Source organism: Schistocerca americana, chromosome 8, assembly GCF_021461395.2.
Source record: "Schistocerca americana isolate TAMUIC-IGC-003095 chromosome 8, iqSchAmer2.1, whole genome shotgun sequence".
Taxonomy (NCBI): Eukaryota; Metazoa; Arthropoda; class Insecta; order Orthoptera; family Acrididae; genus Schistocerca; species Schistocerca americana.
Window position 1 is genome coordinate 66,388,570 of NC_060126.1, and position 15,182 is coordinate 66,403,751.

Here is a 15,182-nt window from a genome sequence, read left to right on the forward strand (position 1 = left end):
TTGCTGGCCAGGGTAGTTGACTTACACCTTCTAGAGCACGTTGGGTGGCAAGGGATGCATGCGGACGTGCATTGTTCTGTTGGAACAGCAAGTTCCCTTGCCGGTCTAGGAATGGTAGAACGATGGGTTCGATGACGGTTTGGATGTACCGTGCACTATTCAGTGTCCCCTCGACGATCACCAGTGGTGTACGGCCAGTGTAGGAGATCGCTCCCCACACCATGATGCCGGGTGTTGGCCCTGTGTGCCTCAGTCGTATGCAGTCCTGATTGTGGCGCTCACCTGCACGGCGCCAAACACGCATACGACCATCATTGGCACCAAGGCAGAAGCGACTCTCATCGCTGAAGACGACACGTCTCCATTCGTCCCTCCATTCACGCCTGTCGCGACACCACTGGAGGCGGGCTGCACGATGTTGGGGCGTGAGCGGAAGACGGCCTAACGGTGTGCGGGACCGCAGCCCAGCTTCATGGAGACGGTTGCGAATGGTCCTCGCCGATACCCCAGGAGCAACAGTGTCCCTAATTTGCTGGGAAGTGGCAGTGCGGTCCCCTACGGCACTGCGTAGGATCCTACGGTCTTGGCGTGCATCCGTGCATCGCTGCGGTCCGGTCCCAGGTCGACGGGCACGTGCACCTTCCGCCGACCACTGGCGACAACATCGATGTACTGTGGAGACCTCACGCCCCACGTGTTGAGCAATTCGGCGGTACGTCCACCCGGCCTCCCGCATGCCCACTATACGCCCTCGCTCAAAGTCCGTCAACTGCACATACGGTTCACGTCCACGCTGTCGCGGCATGCTACCAGTGTTAAAGACTGCGATGGGGCTCTGTATGCCACGGCAAACTGGCTGACACTGACGGCGGCGGTGCACAAATGCTGCGCAGCTAGCGCCATTCGACGGCCAACACCGCGGTTCCTGGTGTGTCCGCTGTGCCGTGCGTGTGATCATTGCTTGTACAGCCTTCTCGCAGTGTCTGGAGCAAGTATGGTGGGTCTGACACACCGGTGTCAATGTGTTCTTTTTTCCATTTCCAGGAGTGTATGTGTATCATAAATTGAGAACAATTACATCTTTGACGCATTGGAAACATATCCGGCAAAGGAAAGTTGCTAACAAGGAAATGGAAATGGTACCCTTGCCACTGTGCTTCGAGATCCTTGTGTTAGTTAGTTCACGTCAAACTGCAAGGGAATCTGGCATGAGCCATAGTAGTATTGTTCGTGTTCTGCATCGGCATAAATATCATTCTTACCATATCAGTCTCCACCAAGAATTAAGTGGTACGAATTGTATGCGGAACATTGAATTCTGCCGATGGGCTCAACTTCAGATTCAGAGTGATGACACATTTATTAATTTGATTTTATTTACTCGCGAGTCTAGATTCACGAACCATGCAAATGTTAATTTGCATAACATGCATTATTGAGCAACTGCAAAAGAGTTTCGACTGTGGGAAGTTGCACACCAAAAACCGTGGTCGGTGAATGTATGTTGTGGGATTCTGGAAAACAGTACAATAGGCCCCTATTTCATCGAAGGAAGTCTTAACGGTAGGAAGTACACCACGTTCCTGCTAGACACATTGGGTCTGTTATTGGAAGAAATACCTTTAGGAACAAGGAACAGAATGTGGTATCAACACGATGGATGTCTTGCACATTTTTTGCTGATGGCTAGAAATGAGTTGTGGGACAATTCCCAAATCGTTGAGTTGGACGCGGAGGAGATTTGTCGTGGCCGGCTCGTTCGCCAGACTTGACGTCTCTGGATTTTTTCTTGTGGGGATTCGTAAAAGACATTGTTTATAAAGACGTTCCAACTACACCCGAAGATATACCAAAGAGAATTGTCAGATCATGTGCTTCGATAAGAGCCGAAGTGATAAGCAATACCACTCAATCCATGATAAGAAGATCGCAGCACTGCATTAATACCAATGGTCATCACTTCGAACACCTTCTGTAAATCGACCTTCAAAGACCATACTGTTACATATGATTGGATTAGTCTCGATAGCTGCTATCAGAAAACAAGTACCAAACTATAGCATCCCATTTAAAAAAGAAAGTTGACCAGCATATCTCTGAAGCGACCCCACCTGGCAGCAAAAAACCAACGTCATATTATGGCCCCCGTTGTCCCATGCAGCTTTAGTCCCACAATCTTTTTAGCTCCTGTCACATTTTCCGAGTTATTCCGGGTGGCAATACTTAGAGACTCACCCTGTATAAAACTTGAAACTATTCACTACACTTTTCAGATTCTCTCACCTCCCTTCCACATTCCAATCGCTGGCCCATAGAATACCACTTTTGTCGCTCCCGATGATAGCATACTCCTAAATAGTTTGCGCCTGGAATCGTCAATAGGAGACTATTAGCTCCGGAATGTTTCAGCCAAAACTGTTCCATTATCGAATAATCATACAGCAGATCTGCATGCTGTTGAGAAAAATTGCGGGGGCAGTTCCGTCAGTCAAACACACTGTTGCCGGTGTAACTGCTGAAGTGCTTGCTGGGTGTTTGAGGAACTACAGGTCAGTCTTCGTTGTGGCCGCTTGTATGTTCCCGCCGGCGTTGCAAAATACTTTTTTCTTGGGGAGGGACGCTGCTTGTGATGAGCGAGAGATACGCATTCGATCGCAGTATGGAGAAAATTTTCAACTTTCTCTTCATACGAAAGTGACCGCAAAAGGCGTTCAAATAAAAAAATACAAATTCACAACATTACATATCGTTAATTGGGGGACGAACATTATTTTGTATCTCTTTCCCCGGTAACTAGTCATCTGTCATTTCTTTTTTAGCACAGCCACAGACTTACATTCGCAATTATTCATGGAATTGAAATCGAGGTTTTTGGCATTGCAGTGCATTGATAACCTCTATTACATCCATTCCTTCCAGGATTAATTTAGGAATCATTTAAACTAGGAACTGCATCGAGCACACCAATTCACTCACTATCTTCTGAAAAGAATTTTGTTTCGTAACTCTTTTCTCATATAAGTGCCCCGAGTGCATCATTTATTTCTTCAGTAGAATGTTATTTCTCCCATGAACCCAGAGAAGGAGGTAGAACCTCATCTTGATCCACGCCTACTGCAACGTCCATGTAAATCATAACCTCTGATTTATGAAGATGTAAAAAAACAACAGTAAATTTTTGACCATAACACTCGATTAACAACACCATCAGTCGTATTCCGCATTTGGAAAACGTGCACATGTAGTGATGGAACTCACCACATGGGGGAGACTGCTGCCTCTCCAGGTGGTGGAGTGCTGTCGGCGGCCACGTTATGTGTAGCTGTAGTGGGAGTCCGGCTGTGGTCGCTGAGTGGCTGCGAGAGAGGGCCGGGCGTGGGACTGCTGCCTGCTGCGGCTGCCACACTGCACAGACAGACAGACAGCGTGTAGGAGGGGCCAGGGGCCAGCTGCTGCTGACAGACTGTCCACACACAGGCAACAGGTCACACTGTGCCAACGGGAACAGTGCATCCGCTCAGCTGGATGATTAACCAATGAGGCTAACAGTCAGCTTCCTCTGAGTTGTCTTCAAAAGTAGATTAGCATTCAAGCCAACAGACTGTACAAAACAAAGCGCGGATGAAAGATACTGTGGATCAACAGTTATTCTGGTGTCAAAAGAGACCTATTGGATAAGACAGTGTAAATACATAACAACCACATTCACACATAAATTAGAGGGTAATAATCTTTCTATTTACTTAATGTGGAATGGTGTTTGTAGCTCATATGTTAGGGACTGGGCTGTTAGAGACACAGATGGTAAACCAGGAGCATCTGAACTGCGAACAGGAGAAATTTCATATTGGGAAGGAGCACACAATTTGGGATAGAATGAAGCAGTTTCAGTGAAAAATTTAATTTCCATAAGAATATGACACAGACTGAAACATTGCCCAACAAATTTCATTGACATCTGTCAACAAACGCCTTCTATGGATATTAACTATTGTCTGTCCTTGAAGTTGAATGATTGTGTGACGAAGATCAGTAAAGAAGGCAGAGACAATTACATATACCGTACATTTCGCACAGATTCGGAATTTCGGCCGTACCACTGAATTTCTCCACCCGCGCAATGTATACGAACGTTAATGATTTTTAATCATCATTTTAATGGGCTTTCGGAGCCGAGGGCACACTCATGTACCCTTGATGATACATCTACTCGCAGATGAGACGCATGTAAGCATCGTGTCTGATCACCTGCATCCATTCATGTACATAGTGCGTTCCAACAGACTTTTGCAATTCCAGCAGGACAATGCGACACCCCACACGTCCAGATTTGCTACAGAGTGGCTCCAGGAACACTCTTCTGAGTTTAAGCACTTCCAATAGCCACAGAAGTACCGAAACGTGAACATTATTGATCATATATGGGATGCCATGCAACGTGCTGTTCAGAAGAAATCTCCATCCCCCCGTCTCTTATGGATTTATGGATAGCCCTGCAGGATTCATGCAGTCAGTTCCTTCCAGCAGTACTTCAGACGTTAGTTGAGTCCATGCCACGTTATGTTGCGGCACTTCTGCGTGCTCGCAGGGGCATACACGATATTAGGCACGAGTACCAGTTTCTTTGGCTCTTCAATGTTATATGTGTTACGTAATGAATGATATCGATGTCTACGTGACGTTAAACACAGTGTGTTACGTAATTATAAATTTTTCCTGCACACTATGTACATTCTGTTTAACATTACTGATTGTGTTTTGGGATATGCATTTTATTGTGTCATCTTACATTGAGAGGTTACTGGTTTTTTTTTTACATCGTGATCCACATTGTGTTATTGCTGGGATGTGTCGAAAATCTATAGAGCCCAAAACGTTATCCCAAAGACCAGGGTCCGCAGCTCGTGGTCGTGCGGTAGCGTTATCGCTTCCCGCGCCCGGGTTCCCGGGTTCGATTCCCGGCGGGGACAGCGATTTTCTCTGCCTCGTGATGACTGGGTGTTGTGTGATGTCCTTAGGTTAGTTAGGTTTAAGAAGTTCTAGGGGACTGATGACCATAGATGATAAGTCCGATAGTGCTAAGAGCCATTTGAACCATTTTGCACCAAAGACCAGGACACGGCCAACCACGTGTGATACCAGAAGCAGAGGACCATTATTTGGCCATAACGACACGACGGTAGCGAGTTACTATTGCATGGCAACTGGCATCTGACCTCACAGCATGCACTGGACGAGCTGTATTGGGGCAAACCGTGTACAGAAGGCTTCGGCAGAACGGCCATTATTGTCGGAGACCTCTGATGCGACTTCACAGAAGGGAACATCTAGAGTGGAGTCGTCGACATGCCACCGCCACGATCGAACAATGGACCAGCGTTCTTTTCGCAGATGAGCCCCAATTTCGTCTAGAGAGTGATTCTCAACAAAATTGCGTCTGGAGTGAACGTGGAACACGATTTCTTGACACAAACATTGTGGAAAGAGACCTATATCGAGGAGGATCTCTAATGGCGTGAACAGGGATTTTTTGACCACTCAAAAACTGTTCAGTAAATAGTACAGGTGAATCGTGACTATATCTTGGACCCTTACATGCGGTTGTTGAGGGGTGGTTTGGACCCAGACTTCGTATTAATGGACGATAATGCTCGACCTCATAGTGCACGGGTGGTTGGTGCATTCTTGGAAACGAACGATATTGCACAGATGGCGTGGCCTGCTCGCTCTTCCGATTTCAGTCCCATAGTGCCATGTCTGGGATGCGCTATGGAGACAGGTTACATCACCTCAGCATCCACCAACCACTCTCAAAGACTTGCAAGCAGGTCTGCAAGAAGAATGGGCGTTATTGTCTCAAATTGAAATTGATGATATCATTGTGTGGTGGTCACACCCCACACTGAGCACATTAACCAGTTGCCAGAGCGTGTATGCAAATCGGTTATGTTGGAAAAAACGAATAACATTTTTGCCTACCGTTATGCGTTTTGCAGTTGTTTGCATTCTGTATCCTTTATGTTGTTTCTAATTTACTGTTATTTGTTTACATTGTTTTATGGCAAAATAAATGCAGCCTTGAAAAAAATTTCCTTTTCTTACTTTAATTTTGAACACCAGTGTAGTATTGGAAGCCGACAGGTGACGGTGATGTCGATGTTTAATGAGTATTCGAGGGGCATCCAGTTGTGAGAGTTGTTGTTGTATGGCACTGAAGTGAAGACTATCGATTTCATCGCTCTAACGCGCGTTTTCGAAAGGTGGTCAGTATTCGTGGAGAAGAAACGAGGTTCCCCGTGCCAAAAGTGTATCAGAATTTTATCCAAGATTACGTGAAGCCATTGGCGAGAGATCATCACCGCACAGGACAGTAGCACGATGAGTCAAGGCGGTTAGTGTGTGTCACATTGAGACTGCGGATCGGCAGCGCACAGGTCGCCTGTCCAACCGCTCCTTGACACCAGATTGCCATCGTGAGTATTCTCGTTTCGGTAGACCAGCGGGGGATTCCCTAGGAATTATCTGTAGAGGTTGGTGTCATTCATCAAACTGTGAGGCACATGCAGTAGAAATGTTTTAAGGAAAACCGCGTCCCCCTGGGTTCCAGGTCATCTCACCAACGGATAGAAGTGGCAGAAATGGCGGGATGCACTGGCTGGCACCCACCTGAACAGATACCGCAACGAAGGAAGCGCCTTTATGCATCGCACTGTCGCCATTGAAAACGTGGGCGCGAGCCTACGAACCTGGATTAAAGTGTCAGTGGAATTAATGACGTCACCCAGGTTCGCCACGTTGAGAAAATTTTGTCCGGGACCCAGCTGGATAAAGAGTGTAGTGATACGGCGTATGACTACGAAGGGTTTATTCTTGGGCTTGCTGTGCCTGAGGGACTAACCGTTAACAGTATCGATTTTTGGATCGACATCTGCGTTCTGCCATGGCGCATAATAGTCAACGTTTATGAGATGGTCGCCCAGTCGTGTTGCATGACAACGTACTTTCTCATGCCGCAGCAAACGCCGACCTCATATTGCATACGTGCTACTGGGAGGTGTTGGAACACTCTCCGTTCTCACCACAAATGAGTGCATGTGACTTCTACGAGTTTCTGAAACTGAAGGAACACCTCCGAAGCCAGCATTTGCTGCGTGGCAACTGTTCCCCGAGCAATGGGGTGATACGCCGCTGTCATCAGCAGGGAATGTCTCGCCAACCGTCCCGATCGGCTTCCCGATATTTGGTAAAAAGTAACAGATTTTTCGGGTGGCTACACTGAAGGAATGTCAAACAACTGTACCTGTTAGTTCATTAAACACTGCGTTTTGTCGAAGTTGCCACTACTTTATATACAGCCCTCGTATAACCAATCTCAAAGATTCTAGTGCCATCAAGTCTCCTCGACGTATACATCCTTCCTTCATGATTCTAAAAGCAACTGTTAGCAATAATCACACAATGCAAAATTCTACTAGGTGGCTTGCTCTTTCATTTTCCCCCGGCACAAGTTTCCTACCACACTTCTCTTCCTTTTCCTACTATATTCCAGTCTCCCACCACAATCAAATCTTCTTCTCCCTTAAGTACCTAAATAATTCATCTTATCTCGTCACATGTTTTTAATCTCTTCTCCATCTGAGGCGCTAATTGATAAATAAACTTGTACTGCCTTTGTGGTTGTTGGTTTGGTGTCTGTTTCCGCTATGATAATACATTCACACGTAATTAGCAATATTTCTATTTTCTGATTCATCATTAGCATTTTAGCTACTTGATTTGGTGTTGATGACCCTGTAATGACATGATCAGAGCTCCTGTTCTTGCTGCCACCACACTTCAGTGGTTCCCACTGTATAGAACTTCATCGTATTCATTTCCTTTTTCAGATTCTCTAACCTCCCTTCCAGATTAACGGATCTACATTCCATGAGCTGGCCCATAGAATACCAATTTTTTGCTCCTGATGACGTCCTCCTAAGTAATTTGCGCCTCAAGACGTTAATGGGAGACTACTACCTCCGAAATATTTTAGTCATCATCGTATATCCATGCAGAAGATCTGCATGCTTTCAGCCATTTGCAATACAATCACAACAAGGACATGTTGCCTAATATTACTGGGCCGGTACAGTCAGTCATACAGATTGTTGCCGCTGCAACTACTGAAATGGCTGCCGGCCCTTTGAGGAACTACAGGTTAGTCTTCGTTGTGGTTGATTGTATGGTACCGCTATTTCTGCAATTGAGGCTCACGAGCCACCACGGCGTCATAAAGTCCAGTTTTCTTGGGGAGGGGCGCTGTCTGTGATGAGCAAGAGATTCGCAACCGATTCAAAAGTGGGGAAAATTTTCAACTATCACTATATACGGATGTGGTCAGCAAAAGTCGTTTAAATAAAAATATACAAATTCATGTATTTAAAAATACACATCACAGCTTTCCATTCGTCAGTTGGAGGAAACATTATTTTTTATCGCTGTCCCCGACAGCTATTCCTCGATGGTTTCTTTTTTTGCACAGTCAAGACTTACATTCGCAATTGCATTAGTTAACAAATTTAAACTTTTTTTCTGCGTCTGCTTTGTAAATGGGTGGATTGACTACTTTTGGGGTGCTGGCTACACTGGTAAAATCAGTTTTTCTCTATGACGTCACATTTCCTAGATAACAGAATAAAAAAAAAGTAATAGCGCAAATTGACACGATAAAATCAAACAAAAATACATATTCGGAACTTTTGAAATCAATACTATTTTGTACGTATATATGGGCATGACGCCAATAAAAGCTTCAAGTTAGTTCAGGAGATATTTTCACCTTTAATCGTCTTTGGTTTTTGAAAAATGCGACGACGGAGCTCTTCTTTTGTTTGCCGTTTCATAACTCTCCCTAACAAGACCCCAGCAGTAGTCACCCATCATCGAAGGGTTCCAACGGCCTTGGTAACGGTGTTCCATGGTAAGAATGTCTTGGTGAAAACGTTCACCATACTCATCGCTTACGGCTCCCAAATTTTCCGGGAAGAAATAAAGGTGCGAATGTAAAAAGTGAATTTTAAGCGACATTGTACACCTCATGTTCTTATAGTTGTCCAACAGATCATTCACAATAGTAACATAGTTTTTGTCTTTTGTGTTACCTAAAAGGACCTTCTCAATTGCTTTAAAAGAAGACCAAGCAGCTAATTGAATATCTGTGAGTTTGGTATCAAAGGATGGATCTTTCAGCAATTTTCTTATTTGTGGTCCAACAAAAAAACCCTCTTTCAGCTTTGCCTCACTTAATTTGAGAAACTTTTCTTTTAAGTGATTGAAGGCCTCAGCTTCTTTATCCAGAGCTTCTACAAAGTTCTTGATAAGGCCCAACTTGATATGAAGAGGAGACAAAATGATTTTATCGGGCTCAACCAGTGGGGTTTTGACCATTTATGCTTCCAGGAATATATGCCTTCCTTATAGGCCATTCCTTGACTGTATAGTGGTTCTTGGTGTCATGGCTGTCCTAAAGGCACAAGAAGCAGCAGTATTTCGTGAATCCAGCCTATAAACCTGTAAGGAGTTCAACAACTTTTAAATTCATGATTCTTATATTTGATTGCCTCTGGCAGCAAAACCATGTTTCCTTAAGTTTTTTTCATGTGTACTGCGTAAGCCAAAGGTACCGATGCAAATCCATTGCCATTATGCAGTAGTACTGCTTTCAAGCTGGTTTTACTGGAGTCAATAAATTGTCGCCACTCCTGTGGATTATGTTTTACACCTCGCTGCATCATCAGACCATTGACATCTCTACATACACACACTGAATTCTGCATATCGAAATATTGAGCGAAGGAAGCACCTCTTGATCTGAAACAGGAGATTTTTGTGCCTGGAGCTAGAAGGTTCCCGTTGTTGCAGTCTCGACCCCAAGAGTTCAGCTTGCTGTTTCGAAAGTTTTAGATCGTGAACTAGATCGTTCAATTCCTTTTGACTAAACAGCTGCGTTGAAGTGTCATGATATTGAGGGCAGTACTCTTCTATATGTTCAATACTTTCTGATACTTGATATGGTGTCTGGTTCCGTGGCTTTCAAGTTACAGACAGGAACCGGCAACCACTCATCATGGGGCACAGGCAAATGCACTTAGTATACATTTGGATACTTTATTTTAAGTCTAGTTTTGCTTGAATTTCCCGAAATATTTGTAAGACAGGAGAAACAATCTGAATAATGGTCATTAGGCTCTCACCACACCATTGGAACAGCGAATGGCATGGCTCGGCGTTTTCCTTTCAACCAATCATTAAGGTTGTAGTACACGTTATGCAGGCAATATGAGATGCAAAAACTTTTTATCTTGATCACTAACAGGAGAATCGAAATACAATTTATATGTCTTCTCAACCAAATCAGTAATTTGTTTTCTTTGGGCTTTGTTAGTGAATTTCCCATAAGATAACGAGATTTACAAGGTGCTAATTTTCTTAGCGTATGTTCTAAACACAAAAAGTTTACACTATCTTTAACAGGAAACACTCACTGAGGATCTCTTTAACACCACTGCATTACCACACCAACCATTTACTGACGATTTGTAGATCTTCTATCTCTCCTCTGCCAATCAAAAACAAACAACTAAACAGCTAAACAGGAGAACAGCAAAAAGCGAAATACTTAATACGAATAATAAAAAACTTTTAAAAACTCAAAAACGGTACATGCTAGAAAATTTTGAAAGCTATATTCGGATTCGACACACAAAAATACATACAAGTTGATGTTTCACATCCCAGATGCAAAATGGCTGTCGAGTAGTGCTGTTTATTGACGTGAAATCAATGTTTTTGGCGTTCCCATGCACCATTTTTTAACCTGTTTTACACTCATTCCTTCCACTGTTAATTTAGGAAGATAGATTTCTATCATTTAAACCAGAAACTACATGCAGCACACCAATTGATTCAGTATCTTTTGAAAACAATTTTGGTTCGTAATTCTTTTCTCACATAAGCACATCAAGTGAATCGTTTGTTTCTTCAGTTGAATATAATGCCTCCTACGAACCCAGAGAAGATGGTAAAAGCTCATCTTGGTCCATGCCTACTGGAACGTGCAAATTTATTACAGGTGTAACTTTTCCAGACATGTAATTCATAACCTCTTATTTAACATAATAAAGCAACAATCAATTTTTGGCTATATCACTTGATTAACGACACCACAAGTCATACTATGCGTTTGGAAAACGTGCACGTGTAGTGATGGAACTCACCGGATGTGGCAGATTGCGACGTCATCAGGTGTGGGAGTGCTGTCGGCGGCCACGTTATGTGCAGCTGTAGTGGGAGTCCGGCTGTGATCACTGTGTGGCTGCGAGAGAGGGCTGGGCGTGGGACTGCTGCCTGCTGCGGCTGCCACACTGCACAGACAGACAGACAGCGTGTAGCAGGGGCCAGAGGCCAGCTGCTGCTGACAGACTGTCCACACACAGGCAACAGGTCACACTGTGCCAACGGGAACAGTGCATCCGCTCAGCTGGATGTGAATTAGTCTCACTTTAAAATCGTACATATGATGAATCATTTAGTGTGTGTGGCCAATTGGCACAGTAAAAAGAGATATAATTTTTAACACATGTTCCTGCATTGTGCAGTGCTATGAATGTGATTGAGGAAGTGATCCTAAACGCTTAGACCTTGTGAAATTGATATTTTGCATTAACATGTAAGTAATTTAGTTTTTTGGTAATGATAGCCTAACCTATAGGCCTACGTTTCCAACCATAGCCTATTTGATTGTTTTTGGGAAAAATTTCTCGCCAGTTACTCATTCAGATTTTTTAGCAAAAACCAAACACAAATGGAAAGTAAGCCTACTTTGATCATCAGCAAGTGTTATCAATGATGACGTTATGCATAATTCTTCAAGATGACGGCATCTTTCACTTTTCCCCAAGATGCATGGTACCCTAGTACCCTTCTCTTCCTTTCCGTACTACTTTATTCCAGTCTCCCATCACAATCAAACATTCTTCTTCCTTAAGTTCCTCAATAATACATATTATTTCATCATATATTTTTTTAAATTCTTCTCCATCTCAGGAGCTAATTGATAAATACACTTCTACTGCCTTTGTGGTTATTGGTTTCGTGTTTATCTGCGCCATGATAATACATTCACACGTACTTAGCAATACTTCTATTTTCTGTTTCATCATTAGGCCGACTCCTGAATCTTAACTACTTGATTGGGTTTTGATGACCCTGTAATGAGCTGACCACAAGTCCTGTTCTTGCTGCCACCACACTTCAGTGGTTCCCACTATATAAAACTTCATCCTATTCACTTCCCTTTTCCGAGTATCAAACTTCCCTTCCAGATTAAGGGATCTACATTCCATGCGCTGACCCACAGAAAACCAGAATACCAGTTTTGTTGCTCCTGATGATGACGTCATCCTAAGTAGTTTCCGCCTGGAGACGTTAATGGGAGATTATTACCTCCGAAATATTTTAGCTGAAGGTATACCATCATCATATATCCATGCAGCAGATCTGCGTGCTTTCATCCACCTGCAATACAATTTCAGTAAGGCTGTGTTGACTAACATTACAGGGCCAGTTCAGTCAGCCATACAGACTGTTCCTGCTGCAACTACTGAAATGGCTCCTGGTCCTTTGAGGCACTACGGGTTACTCTTCATTGTGGTTGCTTGTGTGGTACCGTTGTTTCAGCAGTTGAGGCCGGCGAGCTACCCCAGCTTCACAAAGTACATTGTTCTTGGGGAGTAGCGCTACTTGTGATAAGCGAGATATGTGTATTCGATTCAAGTATGGGGAAAATTTTCAACTTGCACTACATACGAAAGTGGTCAGCAAAAGTCGTTTAAATAAAAATATACAAACGTACCTATTTAAACAAACAACATTCTGTATCGTTAATTGGAGGACACACATTATTTTGTATCTCTTTTCCTGGGAACTGTTACTCCATCGTTTCTTTTTGAGCAGTCATGGACTCACATTGGCAATTATTTATTGACATGAAATCAATGTTTTTTGCATTGCAATGCACTTTTCTTAACCTCTTCTACGCCTATTCCTCCCACTGTTAATTTAGAAAGGTAGAAATCCATCATTTAAACCAGAAACTGCATCCAACACACCAATTCATTCACTATCTTTTGAAAACAATTTAGTTTCACAACTCTTTTCTCATATACGCATCTTGCATGAATCATTTGTTTCTTCAATTGAGTATTATTCCACCTGTGAACCCAGGGAAGGTGGTAAAAACTCATCTTGGTCCATATATACTGAAACGTGCAAATTTATTACAGGTATAACTTTTCCATACATGTAATTCATAACCCCTTATTTATCCATATATACTAAAGCAACAATCAATTTTTGGCTTGATTAACGACACCACAAGTCTTATTATGCATTTGGAAAATGTGCACGTGTAGTGATGGAACTCACCGGATGTGGGAGATTGCAGCGTCATCAGGTGTGGGAGTGCTGTCGGCGGCCATGTTCAGTGCAGCTGTAGTGGGAGTCCGGCTGTGGTCGCTGTGTGGCTGGGAGGGAGGGCTGGGCGTGGGACTGCTGCAAGCTGCGGCTGCCACACTGCACAGACAGACAGACAGCGTGTATCATGGGCCAGAGGCCAGCTGCTGCTGACAGACTGTCCACACACAGGCAGCAGGTCACACTGTGCCATTGGGAGCAGTCTATCTGCTCAGTTGGATGACTTACCACTGAGGCTAACAGTCAGCTTCCTCTGAGTTGTTCACAGAAGTAGACTAGCATTCAAGACAACAGACTGTTCAAAACAAAGCGCAGATGAAAGATACTGTGGACCAACAGCTATACTGGTGTCACAAGAGACCTACTGGATGAGACAGTGTAAATACATAACAACCACATTCACACAGAAATTAGAAGGTAATAATCTTTAAATTTACTTAATGTGATACTATGAATGAGATGGTGTCTGTAGCTCATACGTTAGGGACTGGGCTGTTAGAGGCACAGATGGTAAGTAGGGGGGACAGAAGGATCTGAACATTAGCTGACCAACGTTTACGATTGCTTCTTGTCCTTTATTTCCGTCGTTTGCACGGAACAGATGTTCTAAGTACTAAAAAATATAGTGTTTACATCAATAACATAGTGTTGGGAAGGCAACTTCGATCTCTTTTCTGTCCAGGAAACAAGCAAGGTATGCTATCGTATCTTTTATACCTCCATGCGGAATAGAGTTCTCATTTCCTTACATTGTCAGTGCATTAGTCTCACTGTAGTTTACACATCATCTCACTTTAAAATCGTATGTGTGATGCATCATTCATAGCATTGTAAAGGGTAAAAAAAAATTTAATTTTCTAATCGTATTCCAGCGTTGTGCAATACTATGAATGTGAATGAGGGAATGGTCTCAATAGCTTAGACCCTGTAAAATCGCTATTTTACATTAACAAGTATGTAACACACATTTTTTTTTAGTAATGATAGCCTGACCTGTAAGCCTATGTTTCCAACTACAGTCTATTTGCTTCTTTTTCCGAAAAACTTCTCTCCCTTAACTCGATCAGAAATAACCAAACACAATTAGAATGCAAGTCTACTTTGATCGTGGGTTTCATTTTACTCTTGAATTTCATTTTGAGTTTTTCAAAGTATATAAGCCTATACCATCCTTTGTGATAAACTGGGAGTTACGTGGTTAGTTTCATCTTCCATGTATCAGTCATTTCATATTAAGATCAATTTTATTGTAAGTATACGTCCATGTTGATCATTTTAATTAAAGACATACATAGGTTAGTCAATAATTGTTACCCATAACCATTTACACATTAGAATAACAGATAATCTTTTTCGAAATAAGAGGAGTAGTCAAGAGAAAAGTTCTCAGTTTGGTCGAAAATTTTACTTTGCTGTCTGTGAGGCACCTTATATAAGTTGGTAAGTCATCAAAAATTTTGGTTAAAGCATTGTGAACCCTGTGTGTGCTACAAACAACCTTAACGTGGCGTAATGCATGTCCTATTATTCTTGTGGTATTGCAATCATGTACATCATTGTTCCCGTTGAAGTGCAGTGGATTATTTACAACAAACTTCGTGAGTCAATAACTGAAGCGGAGAGATCGCTACTCACATACCGAGCAGAGGCCATGCACGACTGAAAGAGTG

General features: G+C 43.1%; 1 protein-coding gene across 1 annotated transcript in view; it reads right to left on the reverse strand.

Moving 5' to 3' along the window:
- LOC124545531 (cortactin-binding protein 2-like) overlaps nt 1–15,182 on the reverse strand; it is a 113,264-nt gene that overhangs the window by 24,703 nt on the left and 73,379 nt on the right. Inside the window, exons 4-6 of the mRNA XM_047124478.1 lie at nt 13,465–13,611; nt 11,256–11,402; nt 3,259–3,405 (exon numbers count right to left, since the gene is read on the reverse strand). Of these exons, the coding sequence (XP_046980434.1) occupies nt 3,259–3,405; nt 11,256–11,402; nt 13,465–13,611 (441 nt within the window). The remainder of the gene's footprint in view (nt 1–3,258; nt 3,406–11,255; nt 11,403–13,464; nt 13,612–15,182) is intronic.